The sequence below is a fragment of the Hevea brasiliensis genome, chromosome 12, assembly GCF_030052815.1.
Source record: "Hevea brasiliensis isolate MT/VB/25A 57/8 chromosome 12, ASM3005281v1, whole genome shotgun sequence".
Lineage (NCBI taxonomy): Eukaryota > Viridiplantae > Streptophyta > Magnoliopsida > Malpighiales > Euphorbiaceae > Hevea > Hevea brasiliensis.
Window position 1 is genome coordinate 25,550,915 of NC_079504.1, and position 13,534 is coordinate 25,564,448.

The 13,534-nt window shown below is 34.6% G+C and overlaps 1 protein-coding gene across 2 annotated transcripts; it reads left to right on the forward strand.

The window, feature by feature from the left end:
- The first annotated feature begins 70 nt into the window (after positions 1 to 70).
- LOC110640517 (protein PSK SIMULATOR 1) lies at positions 71 to 13,057 on the forward strand. 2 transcript variants are annotated; one of them, XM_058131344.1, is made up of 14 exons: positions 71 to 361; positions 709 to 853; positions 968 to 1,319; positions 4,410 to 4,735; positions 4,860 to 4,952; positions 5,051 to 5,141; positions 7,189 to 7,282; positions 10,075 to 10,172; positions 10,431 to 10,500; positions 11,203 to 11,306; positions 11,479 to 11,595; positions 11,728 to 11,804; positions 12,126 to 12,170; positions 12,263 to 13,057. In XM_058131344.1, exons 3-14 carry the CDS (start codon positions 999 to 1,001, stop codon positions 12,786 to 12,788), a joined length of 1,962 nt encoding a protein of 653 aa, XP_057987327.1. In that variant the 5' UTR covers positions 71 to 361; positions 709 to 853; positions 968 to 998; the 3' UTR covers positions 12,789 to 13,057. The 2 variants fall into 2 exon arrangements, with proteins under 2 accessions (XP_057987327.1, XP_021647535.1); XM_021791843.2 differs by having other exon boundaries at positions 709 to 844; positions 925 to 1,319.
- Positions 13,058 to 13,534: the final 477 nt, after the last annotated feature.

The following is a 13,534-nucleotide window of genomic DNA, read 5'->3' on the forward strand; positions in this document are numbered from 1 at the left end:
AAATAATAAACCATGGTTAAGTAGTAGTAGGAAGTAATAAGTCTGGTGGGTTTGGGGTTTTGACTGCTCTCTCTCTCTCTCTCTCTCTCTCTACTGTTTTGCAATGTGTATGATTTGGTTTTGACAGTGCAAACAGAGGCTCACAACAAGCCTAGACTCTCTGTCTGCTTCTCTTCACTCTTCTTCCTCACACTTCTCTGCCCTTTTCCGTTATATCTCTCTCTAAAGCTTCCGTCTTTGTTTATGCATTTTCTGATCTCTCTCTACAGTCTTGTCTGTGTCTCTGTCCTTTTTGTACTTATTAGAAGCAAATACGAACTGGAATCTCCTCTATCTTCTCGCAGATCTCTATCTCTGCCTGGTAAGCTTTATCTATATATTTTGTGCTTTTTTGTTTTCAAGCATATCCTTATCTGCGTATTTTGTTCCTGAGTGTGTTTCTCTAGTATTGATTGATCCTTGCACTTGGCTATGGTTTGTGGGCTCTTCTTGTTTTTATCAGCTTCTTATCTAAATTGGTTTTGATGTGGCCTTATATTCTCAAATTTCTGTTTTTTGGGCTCAATTTTGAACTGGGTCTTCTTTGCCTTTTCCTAAATTTTGATGCACTTGCTTCTTTTTATTTTTTGTAATATTTGATTTTGATCTTCTTATTCTGTTTGATATATTGGTGACAATTTATGTGCTAGCTATTTTATTGATTTGCAGTATTGGAGACTTGTTGTTAATGGATTGGAGTTCTAATGGTGATCAAAATCGGTACTGTGGTAATTTTAATGCGGCAAGGGACTGCATTTTTGGTTTCGAAGTGATATAGATGAATCCTGCGGAATATTGGAAAAGGGTGATTTTGGTTTGCCACTAACGATCTCGTTCTTGAGCTTCTGAAAGTATTTTGATTCAAGGATTTCATAATTCTTGTAGATAAACAAACTTCTTGGTTTTTGCATGGAAATTTGGGCAAAAGTTGAATTATATAATTCAAAGTGATCATTGCAATGGGGGGGCTTTGCTCGAGGAGTTCGGCTGTAGATAACGCTCCCGGTGGACGCTTTCCGCATGTGAATGGTCATCTTAGTGCCACTGGCTTGGTTTATCAGTCTGGTGAATTGAAAATAAATAGCAATACAATTACATCTCCAGTTGAGGAGAATGTTGAAAATAAGCAAGTAAGAGAACACATTTCATTTCCAGAGGTAAATGTGGTTCCACCATATGGGATGAGCGGGGATGATATTGATGATGGTATTCCTCGTTTGTCAAGGGCTCTATCAAATAAATCTAGATCAACCAAGTCTAAGCAGGCAACTGTTGCAAAGGTATGTCTATACTTTGAACCGTATTGTCCTTAGTTCTCTGTTTTTCAACTTTTATCTTTCCTTTGTGGGATCTTGTCCTATGAACTTTTTCTAGGTTGAACTTGACCTCTAGATATCCTAGTTTTCCTCTTTAAACAAATACTCAAAACAGTAGCAAGGTAACCACATTGCCATAACCTTGAACTCCTTTTTTACTTTTGGAAGTCCTAAAATTCATAAGCAACAACTCTGATAAAGTGGTTGAGCATACTCAGTGCTCCTCGAAAACTTCAAAAAAGCTAGACCAACAAGCTAGTTTCTTTTTCTCAAAGGATTTGATAAATAGTGGGGGAGTGTATGAAAGGTTTTTGAAAAATTGTAGAAGGTTTCTATATAGTTTACATTATTTGGAATGCATAATGAAGTCAAGAAATAGTTAGGGATAGAGTGCATTTCCCAATTAAGTTGCAGTGTTATCAAAAGTACTAGGCGCCCTTAAGGCGAGAAGGTTCCTCATCACCCGAGGCGCTAGGCGCTTGCCTAGGCGCTCGGCTGAGCGAAGTGAGGCGCTAATTCATTCTAAAATAATAAATTATTAAATATACAATGTAAAAAATTCTAATATATTATACAATCAATAAATTGCCAAATTTCATATACATATTTCATAATATATTATATGTTTTAAGCTTCAAGGTCAAAAGCATTCATTATGTTTTCGTGCTGTATCCTTTTTATTGTTTGTGTGTGATGATGCTATGGATTTTCCAGCCATTTGTTTTGATCCTAACCAAAAAAAAAAAAAAAAAACCATCGTAACAATTAAGAACACTAGAATAGATTAGAATGGTAACTTGTAAATACTAGAATAGACTATATTATTGTAATAGGGTACTCAAATAGATTGTAGTGTGTAATGTAACAGAATTTTAGAAAAATAATATTCATTGAATGTATTGAGTGTTTCCTTAAAAAATAATATTTAAGAGGGGTTAAAAAATTTGGCATGGGCAGTGTATTTGATGGAGTTAGGAATTTAAATGAAGGAGAAGAATGAAAAGATTCTTTTATTTCCATTTACTGAGTATAAGAACAATGAAATCCAAAGAACTTCACAACACTTCTAAAAAGGAGTAATCAAAACAAAAAAAGGAATAATAAACGTACTCGGCTAGAATAACAAAAATGTGACAGAATTTTAGACAAAAAAATATAGAATACATGCAGAATTTCAAATAATATACTGGTTTAAGAAAAAAGTGACAACAAAAAAGAATTTCAAAATTTGAGGGATAGAAGAGAAGAATGAAGAAAAATAATAAAAATGTTTAACCAAAAAAAAAAAAGGAAAGAAAGAAAGAAAGAGGAGAAGGTGGCTGTATTCTCTCTCAACCTTTTTTTTTTTTTTTTAAATTTCTTGCATTTTCTCACCTTTCCTTGCGTTGCCTGGTTGAAGTTGCCTCACCTGGAGGCTTCCCAGGCAAGGTGCCTGGATTTCTCCTTGCCTGGGTGCCTAGGCGAGCGCCTGGTGACAACACTGAGTTGGTTGGTTGGATCTGTGAACAAGAGAAGCTTGCTTATGATTTATGGCTCATAATGATAGAGCTTTATCTAGTAGGATAGTGCATTACTCAAAGTATACTTTGAAACAAGCCAAACCAGAAAGTATTTAACTCTGAAGTTTAATTTGGCTATCAACATTGTTTGGTTTGGATTCTTCCATATAAAAATTTAAAACTTCATTAGATAAACTTGCTTTGTCCTTCCCCTTCCAAACACACCCCCCCCCCCCCAAAACCTCCCTTTTTTTTTTTTTTTTTTTTTTATTAGCAAAGTGCCAAAAAAGAACAAAGTTTACCAAATAATTTAACATGTAATTGTATTTTAATGAATATGTTATCAACTATTATTTTATATATCTATAGTATACTTTTTACTTTATGTATTAACATGTGTTCTATAATCATTTAGTTTTGGGCTTGCAATTCTCATGATGGGTTTAACCCCAATTAAACAGCCCTAAGCGAATGAAAATTGAAACCAAACACAATGTTTTAGTATGGCTTCCCTTCTAATTGAAAATTATATATTTTGGTTTGAAAAATCCTCTCCAAGCTAGACCAAATGAAACCATTTTTCTCAAGTAAATGATTGAAATTGAGCACATGCTTAGTCAGATAACTCAGATCAAATATGTGAATCTTTTCTTTATTCTCTAATTCTACTAGTCTTCTACATTTTGGGTCTTGTGCGAGGTTTAATGAAGATAGGAGACTTAGACATCTGTTTCTTTTTCTTTTTTAGGTACTCTGTGTGTATTTCTAATTTACAATTTTGCTGGTTTTCTTTATTGCTTTTCCAATTTATTGTTCACCAAAACTTACAAAAGAAGAGAAAGTTGACCTATTGATCAATTTTAATTTTGCTTATTGTCTTGCAACAAATTAGTTTTTCCATCTGATAACATTTTAAAAATGATTAGCTGATTGACACAAGAAGATTATATAATAAATAGTTATTAACTTAAACATTAGTATAAGTTTCCTCAAAAAAAAAAAAAAAAAGTTAGTATAAGATGATTGTCCCAACTTTTGAAAAATCAAATCCTACATTGACCTTGGTTGAAAAAATGGGTCCATGATTAAGTGTCTGTAGAACTTGGCTATGTGAGTATCTAGAGTTATTGACTTCTTTGGGAGGATTTCTTAGATGGCTGTAAGATATGAACTAGTGGTTATAATTCTAATTGCTTGCATACCTTCTTAAAGATTTATTACTCCCTCTATAAACTAGAATAAGAGAAGGTTGTGTTACTTTGTAATTCTTCGGTGAAATTGTTGCAGTTTGAATTTATGACTGCCAAGATGAAACCACAGGTTTAAACCACCATGCTGTCCCTTCAGGTTTATGACTGCCAAGATGAAACCACAAGTTCAAACCGCCATGCTGTCCCTTCAGGGACTTTGGTAGCATAATCTGCTAGTATTTGCTGTGGCTGGTGTGATTTAAGACAGTGCTTCAGTTTATTGTGCAGCCTGGCAATTGAGGTTATGCAAAGATGCTTGTTCTCATATTATCTGATTGAATCAATTCACTATTTTTGTGCTACAGGTTTCAGAAGTGAGCTCACTTTTAGGCAGAGCTGGGACTGCTGGGCTTGGTAAGGCAGTGGAAGTGTTGGACACACTTGGCAGTAGCATGACAAATTTAAATCTCAGCAGTGGTTTTACCTCTGGAGTGACTACGAAAGGGAATAAAATTTCAATTTTGGCATTTGAAGTTGCTAATACAATTGTTAAGGGAGCCAATCTGATGCAATCCCTTTCAAAAGAAAATATTAAGCATTTAAAAGAGGTTGTGCTTCCATCAGAAGGGGTTCAAAATTTAATATCAAGAGATATGGAAGAACTCTTGAGAACTGCAGCTACTGACAAGAGGTATACAATCCAGAAATAGCTATATTAATTTGAAAAATATATTTCTCTTATGTTTTCTTTGCTGTAGCTGTATTAACAGAAACATATTGAGGAAATATTAAGCAATTTTGATCTAATCTGGCAGAGAAGAATTGAAAGTTTTTTCTGGAGAAGTGGTACGTTTTGGTAATCGTTGCAAAGATCCTCAATGGCACAACTTGGACCGTTATTTTGAAAAGTAATTCTTATTGCATCTGTGTGCAGTATTTTATTCTTCACAATTTTCAAATAAGGCTCTAAAATGTTTTATGTTTTGTTATTATTTGTACTTGTTAGGTTGGGTACAGAACTCACACCTGAGAAGCAATTGAAGGAAGAAGCAGATATGGTGATGCAGCAACTGATGACTTTGGTTCAATATACAGCTGTGAGTATTTGGTGTTGCTATTGTACAGAGAAGCTGCCCCTAGGCCTAGGTTGTAGCATGCATTGTAGTTTCTTGTGATAATCAGGGAACTGTTTAACAATGTTCTTTCTTTATGCTGAGGGAAGACAAAAAAGGCTTTGATGAACCACACCTATACTAATTTAAGTTATTTTAGCCTTGAGTTTTTCCATTTCCATCCTCATTCGCATTTAAGGGTGGGCTATGGACTAATGGTGAGGTTGCTTCATTGTGAACTGGAGCCAAGGGTCATGGGTTTATGCCACAGAATCCATAAAGGTTGCATACATTTGACCCTTTCTAGAACCCTGATGCAGGAAGTGTCTGGAACTAGGGCAATCTTTGCTTCCTTTCCCCCTTTTCTTTTGTGTGATGTGGTTTGGTTATATCCTATGCTCACCGGGGAGAAGGGAGAGAGTACAATCTACACACACTTATGCATATGTTTACACACCACCATCACAAAAGTTCTCAACTTTTGGAGTTGGGGAATGATGCTTAACTGGTTGATTCCATGGTGTGTCCATACTGGTGAGGACTTAAACTTCATTTGCATTATTGTTATTATTTTTGTGCTATAATTCATACTTGAAATGCAAACAGTGTTGTTAGTGTTGTCAGTATCCAAAATGCTTGTGGAAACTGAAATGGTGCTGATGAATATGGGTTTAAAATTTCTTGGCCACTTGTACCAAGTGACAAACACTGGTAGGACAAAATATAATTGAATTTACAAATGCATTAAGTAAAACATGATTGAATAACTTTGTACTGATGATCCAAATTTTAATTCAAGTAAAACGTGATTGAATAACTTTGTGCTGATGATCCAACTTTTAATTATATATATATATATATATACTCGAGCTCCCATAATGTGGTTTGAATCCATGGTCCCATCCTTATCGTAGAAGGGCAGGTTAGCCTCAGCTGGTCAGCGTACACCTTACAGCCATTGGTAACATGTATATGATTAAACTTTTGAAAAGCTTTCTGAAGTAAGTCTTAGTCAGAAGATACAAAATTTGCAAGTTGAAACCTTTGTTATTTTCAGTTTGCAGGGAGGAAATCATGTTAAAAAAAAAAAGAAAAAAAAAAAACAATGCGAAAGTCATTATGTATGTCCACAAATTATTGCCTACTAAACCAAAAGTCATGATGACCTAACATTTTCAGTGGAGAGAAAATCCTTCTCCCCCTAAAGCTCTCCTGAGTGGTGTTTCTTCTCTTCACAAAATACAAGAAATAGTTACAGGGACTAAAGCTTATTTATGCATAGTTATATACACACTGCTCCAAGCCTACGATCATTGCCGATTGGCTTTTGATACCTTTATACCCTTTTATTCCTTTCCCCTTAATGGCTTTCAATCTGCACCTTCTATTTATACACCCAATACACTCCTTAACAATCAGCTACCAAGTAGAAGTGAGTTGGTGCAAGTTGAGGGCTATTAGGGTTAAGAAAAGCATGTAATGTTATGTATGAAAGGCATGCTTGTGGCTTTTTCTGGCTATCTTTAAGGGGGTTGAGAAACACATGTAAATGATATTTTTGAAAGGCATGCTTGGCAATTGCTTTTCAGAAGTTGAAGGCTTTGAAGGACATGAACATAATTGTTTGGAGTAAACTATAATTGGACCAGATAGATTATTTTTGAGTGGTGAAAATTGTAATGTAGAACTTGTTTCACTTTTGTTCTCAAATGGTTAAATGTGTGCTTCCCACTTTTGGTTTCAAACAATGTGGTCGGCGGATTATGGAGATATTTGTATGCTGTGAGTTTTGTCCTGGAAAATGGCGCGATAATTAACATTCAATGAAATGACTGCTCTAACCTTTTATGTTTTTATTAGGGTGAATTATTCTAGATATTTTAGTAATTCAACGACATCTATCACAGCAGAGTAATTCTTATAAAATTATATTATAGTCCTGATGATGTTGCATGATAAACACTTCTGATTTGCCCATAATGTTTCTTAACGATGACAAAATGTTTTTCCCCTTCTTATTTTCTGGTTGCAGGAATTATATCATGAAATGCATGCCTTGGACAGATTTGAGCAAGATTACCGGCGTAAGCTTCAAGAAGATGATAGCACAAATGGTCCCCAAAGAGGTAAGTGGTGGCTTAGTTTCAATTCACACGTGTTCTCTTTCAATAGGTTTTCATCTATGTTACTCGAACTCGGGTACGGGTGTTGGAAATGGATACATATCCATGTGTCAGACCTGTAAACTTCCTAAATAGAAAATACGGGGGTATAGATCAAAATTTAGACATGGGTGCTTAGATATGTTGAATGGTAAATATTAAATTTATTAAAAAATATTTAAGTTATTTTAAATTTTAAGATTGAATTGTAAAGATGTAAATTATTAGTTTATTTTTAACTTATGCTAAATATAATTAAAAAAAAAAAATTGTAAATGTAAAAGAGAACTAAAAGAACTCTAAATTGGATCTAGACTCAAAAATTAGATTTAGGCCTAATAGCCCATTTTAATTCTATTACACTACACAACACAACAAAACCATATAAAGCCATAAGAACTTAAAAACAAAAAAAGGACAACCACATTATCTAGGTATGATTTTGGGCTGTTGCTCTACTGCGACAGGATTGGTAAAAAAAAAAAAAAAAAAAAAGAAGCAAAACCAAAGAGAATTGGTTTTCTTCTTTTTCTTCTTCTTTCTGGAATGTTGCTCTATGATGACGGGATTGGTAAAAAAAAAAAAAAAAGCAAAACCAAAGATAATTGATTTTCTCAGCACAACCCTCACAAACCGAGAAAACATCATCTCTCTCTCTCTCTCTCTCTCTCTCTCTCTCTCAATGCTATTTTAGGTTGCAAACTTTTCATGAATCTACACTTTTGCTAGTAAGCGCTCCCTTCATCTTGTCTCTCTCATAGGCATGTCCAACTTCATGGATATGTGTCAAACAAATTCCATGTCGTATCTCGTGTCGTGTTGTGTTGACATAGGTATGGCATGGCATGGCATGGCATGGCAAATTGGTGAGTTCAAGTATCGGAGGTTTTATTATTAATTGAAGAAAAGATACTTGGGGAATGGAGGGGCATTCCTTAACATCCGTTCATCTTTATTTTGAATAATAGATAATAATCCATATTCATAGGGATTTTCTACGGGAGAGGTTCTTATCTACCTTTTGAGATCTTATAGTTCAAAAGACTTCTACGTGTTTGGATTGTTGATCTCATCCAAGCTTGCTTTTCTAGCTTTTGCCATCTTTTTTCTTTGTTTAGGATACTTGTTAGGGTGTGTGATAACATTGAGAAGATTTTGATTTAGGGTAGGGGACGGTGAACATGATTGCTTAGTTAGATGGGGACTTGATGAAAGTCTTATGGCAATTTATCTTGGTAATTTGGTGTCTAAAAGTTTTTCTTTTTTTTTTCTTTTTTTTTTTGAAGGAAATGGTTAATTATTTCAATTAGAGCCAAATTTTCTATATTAGCACATGGATGGGTGGTGTGATGTTAGAGAAGAAGAAAATGAAGGGTTAATTTTTCTCAGCAGTCCCTCAACTTTGGAGTTTGTTACGCTTTCTTCTCTCATCTTCATTTTGTTACCATAAAATCTCTCAGTAAACATTATATAAAAGTTCCTCATGCTAGAATCTCATCATATCTCCGATCAATTTGATATGTGACAGTATCACGCTGTAAAATAAAAAGAAATTTAAGAAACTAAAATTTCACATATGAAATTCATATTAGTTTCTCTCCTGCAACCTCTACCTCATGTTTATTAATCATACTCAAAAGTCCAAAAATTATATTTATAATTAATGATTGGGTCATCATATCACTCGAAATATTCATAGCAATTGGAACTCTGCAATTTCATACCCAAACACATAAATTAGATATAGTTATTATAACAAATCGTTCCTCTAAAAAAAAAAATCCAGTTTTACAATCAGAAAACCTATCAAACATATTTACCCTATATTTTTTGCACAAAAAAAAAAGTTCAAAATTGTTTGGCATTGAGTTTCAAAGGCCAAAAAGCGCTTTTTAGAAAATGAATAATTTTAGATACTATTGGAAAAAACAGCTTGGAAAAAAACTGTTTTGTTATTTTGGTGTTCTTATGCTAAAATATGTCATTTATTTTTATATTAAATTTTAATACTCTATAACCAATATATTTAAGAAAGTATTTTTCTCAATAGCAGTTCTAATAGTAATGCCAAATAAATTTGACCTTTTCATTTTATAGTGTAACACTGCCACATATTAAATTGGTCAGAGATATGATAGGATTCCGATATGAGAGACTTTTATGTAACTTTTTTTTTTTAAGTTGAGGAACTTTTAAGTAACATTTTTTAAGTTGGGGGATTTTATGGTAACAAAATAAAGATGAGGAATGAAAATGTAATGAACTCTAAATTTAAGGGATGATTGATAAAAATTAGCCGAAAAGAAGGGAAGAAAATTGGAATGAATTGCTTGATTATTCCCTCAAGTTGTTGGGATTTTGTATAGGAAAACATGGAACTATTATAATCAATATCAACAATTACTCTTGTGATTTGTGCATGATTGTATCACTTAATATTCTACATAATTCTAGCCTAAAATACATAATACAATCCCTTAATCCTAAGCTAGAGTATGCACATCAAATGCGCCCCAACTTGTTGCAAATGTAATTAATCCGAGATCCTTTAAGGGATTTAGTGAGGATGTCTGCCAAGTGGCCATTTGAATTCAAAAAACTAGTAGTTATACTTCCTAACTTGATCTTCTGTATGATAAAATGATGACGTACTCTGTTTTTCCTCTATCTTCTTTCTCTTCTCCTACTCTGTTTAAAATGAATATTAACAAAATTTTAACTTTTTTATTGAGGATGTATGGTCTGATTATGTGTAGGTGACAGCCTTGCAATTTTGAGGGCAGAGTTAAAGTCTCAAAGGAAGCATGTGAAAGGTTTGAAGAAGAAATCACTTTGGTCCAAGATTTTGGAAGAGGTACGAGTCAGTATTGCTAATGGTGCATATTTTTGGTGGATGGGCTCTAATGGTTCTTAATAATATGATGTTTAACCTTGTTGGTTTTTATGTTTCCTGATCATATGACGACTATGAGTGCGCATCTGTCACAGATGATGTTGGATGGACTATGCCCTTCCATCTTTGTCAACTGATAGTTATAGAATCTTTTGTTCTTTAAAGTTGTACTGTACATGCTATTACAATATACTATCAGAAGATAATGCCATTTCATAGGTAATGGAAAAGCTGGTAGATATTGTCCATTTCTTGCATTTGGAGATCCATGAAGCTTTTGGTAGTGCTGGTAAGCATTCTGTTTGTGGCCTTGTGACTTTGGATCTGTGTTTATTTTAGCTCCATTCACCATGTGAGCCTTAGTGTGCTGGTTGATTTGTGATAATAGTTATTTGTAGGCCTTGTATATTTTTTTTGCAATGGAGAATGAGAATGGTTCATTATAGGTCCTTGTTCCTGTTTTACTTGTATACCATCAAAATGAAAATGCAAGTGATGTCTTAGTAAATAAGTATATTGACACTATAGATGGTTGTCCATTTTGATGTGTTTTGGAAAAGCTAGAAAAGGATTTGTGGTTTATCAAGATAGCTGGGATTAGAGCTCAACTGAGTTGAATTGAGTGTTGGAGATAGCGGGAATATTTTGTGAATCCAATGGTATATATTCACAAATTAAAGAATTGGCTGTCAGCCATGAATTTTGTATTTCGTAAAATGTGAATATGCCAACTACAACCCACAGGGTGTGTTAACATGCTCATTATTTTCTAAGCATTGTCCATCTCCTGCAGATGGACATTTGGCACTCTCTGCATTTCACATCTTATATTACCTCATATGCCTTTTAGGTTGGAAAAAGCAAATCCTTAAGCTTATGTGCAAACTATTCATAGGATTCATTAATATGATGGAGTTTCTTTTGGTGTTATTATTTTATAGTTGTTATTACTGATGTTATTGTTCCTAATGATTTACCCTGTAACTTGCAGATGGTGATAGACCAGTAAAAGGTTCTTTGAGCAATCACAAAAGATTGGGCTCTGCTGGTCTTGCATTGCATTATGCAAATATTATCACTCAAATTGATACTCTGGTGAGTATTTTCTTCCAGTCTTGGTGTCCTTTACCTACCCATTAAGGTTTTTGTTTTCATAATTCTCTTAAGCAAGAGCATTAGAGATCAAATCATTCTGTCATCATTGAGACATGGGTCATGCCTTGCATCAAATGACTGCTTTTTGTAACTAATATTTGAAAGTGACCAGGTGTCCCGATCAAGTTCTGTCCCTCCAAATACAAGGGATGCCTTGTATCAAGGGCTTCCACCCAATATCAAATCTGCTCTGCGCTCCAAATTACAGACATTCCATGTAAAGGAAGAGGTTTTTTTTTTTTTTTTACCTGAAACACTTGTGTTATATATTTATTTTTAGGAGTTTGCTAGCCGAAGAAAAAGATTGTAATCACTCATCAATAACTGATTTAGTTGTTCATTTCAAATGTTATGCTTGCAGCTTGCAGTTGCCCAAATCAAAGCTGAAATGGAGAAAACTTTGCAGTGGCTTGTTCCAATTGCTAGTAACACAACCAAGTAAAATAGCCAATCTTATATACTAATTTCTTTGCCTAGGTCAAACAGTGCTTAATTCTGGTATCTAATCTTATAATTTGTTCAATTCTTGAAGAGGCATGCCACATCATTTCATCCATAGTCTGATGCTGTTACTAGTTCAATTTACTGAACTAACATTGTAGGTTAAATGATGGAAAGTATGCGCTGGTGTGGCTATGATTGTTGTGAACAACAGTTTTTTGATGATCATACTATTCACTGTATGACGTATCTTTGCAGTAGCCCAATGTCTGATTATTTATACTTGTTTTGCTGTTCTGTCAATTGAATTACTACCAGGGCTCATCACGGATTTGGTTGGGTTGGAGAATGGGCAAATACGGGGTGAGTTACAAACATTTCTGTTCTTTTTTCCCCTTTCCTTCCTATTTCTCTTAATATATATTTGTTAAGCTTTTCCAATTAAAATCCTTCAGGTCTGAGGTGAATCGGAAACCTACTGGACAGACAGACTTGCTCAGAATTGAGACCCTACACCATGCAGATAAAGAGAAGACTGAATCTTACATTCTTGAATTGGTGGTTTGGCTTCACCATCTTGTGAGCAAAGCAAGGGCAAACAATGGTGGAATCAGATCTCCAGTAAAATCTCCAATTCGATCACCCAATCAGAAGATGATTCAGTTATCTACCGACAAGCCGAACTCTTCATCCCCCATGCTGACAGTTGAAGATCAAGAGATGCTTCGAGATGTGAGCAAGAGGAAAAAGACACCTGGGATAAGCAAGAGTCAGGAATTTGATACTGCAAAAACCAGGTTAAGCAAACACCATAGGCTGAGCAAGAGTAGTAGCCACTCACCAATGAGTGAAAGTAAAAAAGATCCTTTCCCTATAAGGAGGCTCTCATCTGTGCCTGTCTTCGACTTTGACATAGACCGAATTAAAGCTATGGATGTTATTGATCGAGTGGACACAATTAGAAGTTCATGCCAATCATGATTTTGAGGCCAAGAAAGAGGCTTGTGCTTGTGGAGAACGATCCCATCTGATGCAATGGTTTCTGGTGGGGGAGATTTTATGTCTGTTACTGGGCTTATGATGAGTGGTGCAAGTCATTGTTTTTTTGTATGTTAGAATTTAAGGTGATAAATGTTTTGCTTAAGGGAAATTAATTGTTCTGGAAAATATCAGGCTATAGTTTCTGCTTAGTCCTATGTGTACAGAATGCTTGAATGATTTTATAATAATTTAAAGTTCAAATTTTTTTCCCCCTCTTTTCCTGCCCATGCTTAGATTCATTTATCATTTCTGCTATTTTAGCTGTTGGCCGTGCCATCCTTAGCCAACACAATTTCTAGTCTTGGAACTTGATGATTTTTAGATGTTTTGGAGTTGCTAATTTTTATGATTAAAATATGTTGAATTTGTTGTAAAATGGTTTTGACTGAACTCTAATAAGCAATGCCAAATAAGACTCTTCTTTAGGTTGGGATGGATTTTTCTTATTCGAGAGTAGAGAAGAACCCCATCACAAAACGTTGTCTTAATAGCCAGAGGAAAGGAACCAAACTCCGCCGCTCTAAGGGAGGTAAGGCAGAGCTCAATGGCAATTTCAATCTCTTTTAGCCATAAAGGGATTGGAAAGCTAACATTCACCTGGATTTTCCCTTGAGTTATTCGACCGACAACACCATACCCTTGGAGCAGAGCCTGAAGCAAACTGGAAACCATCACCTTAGACAATA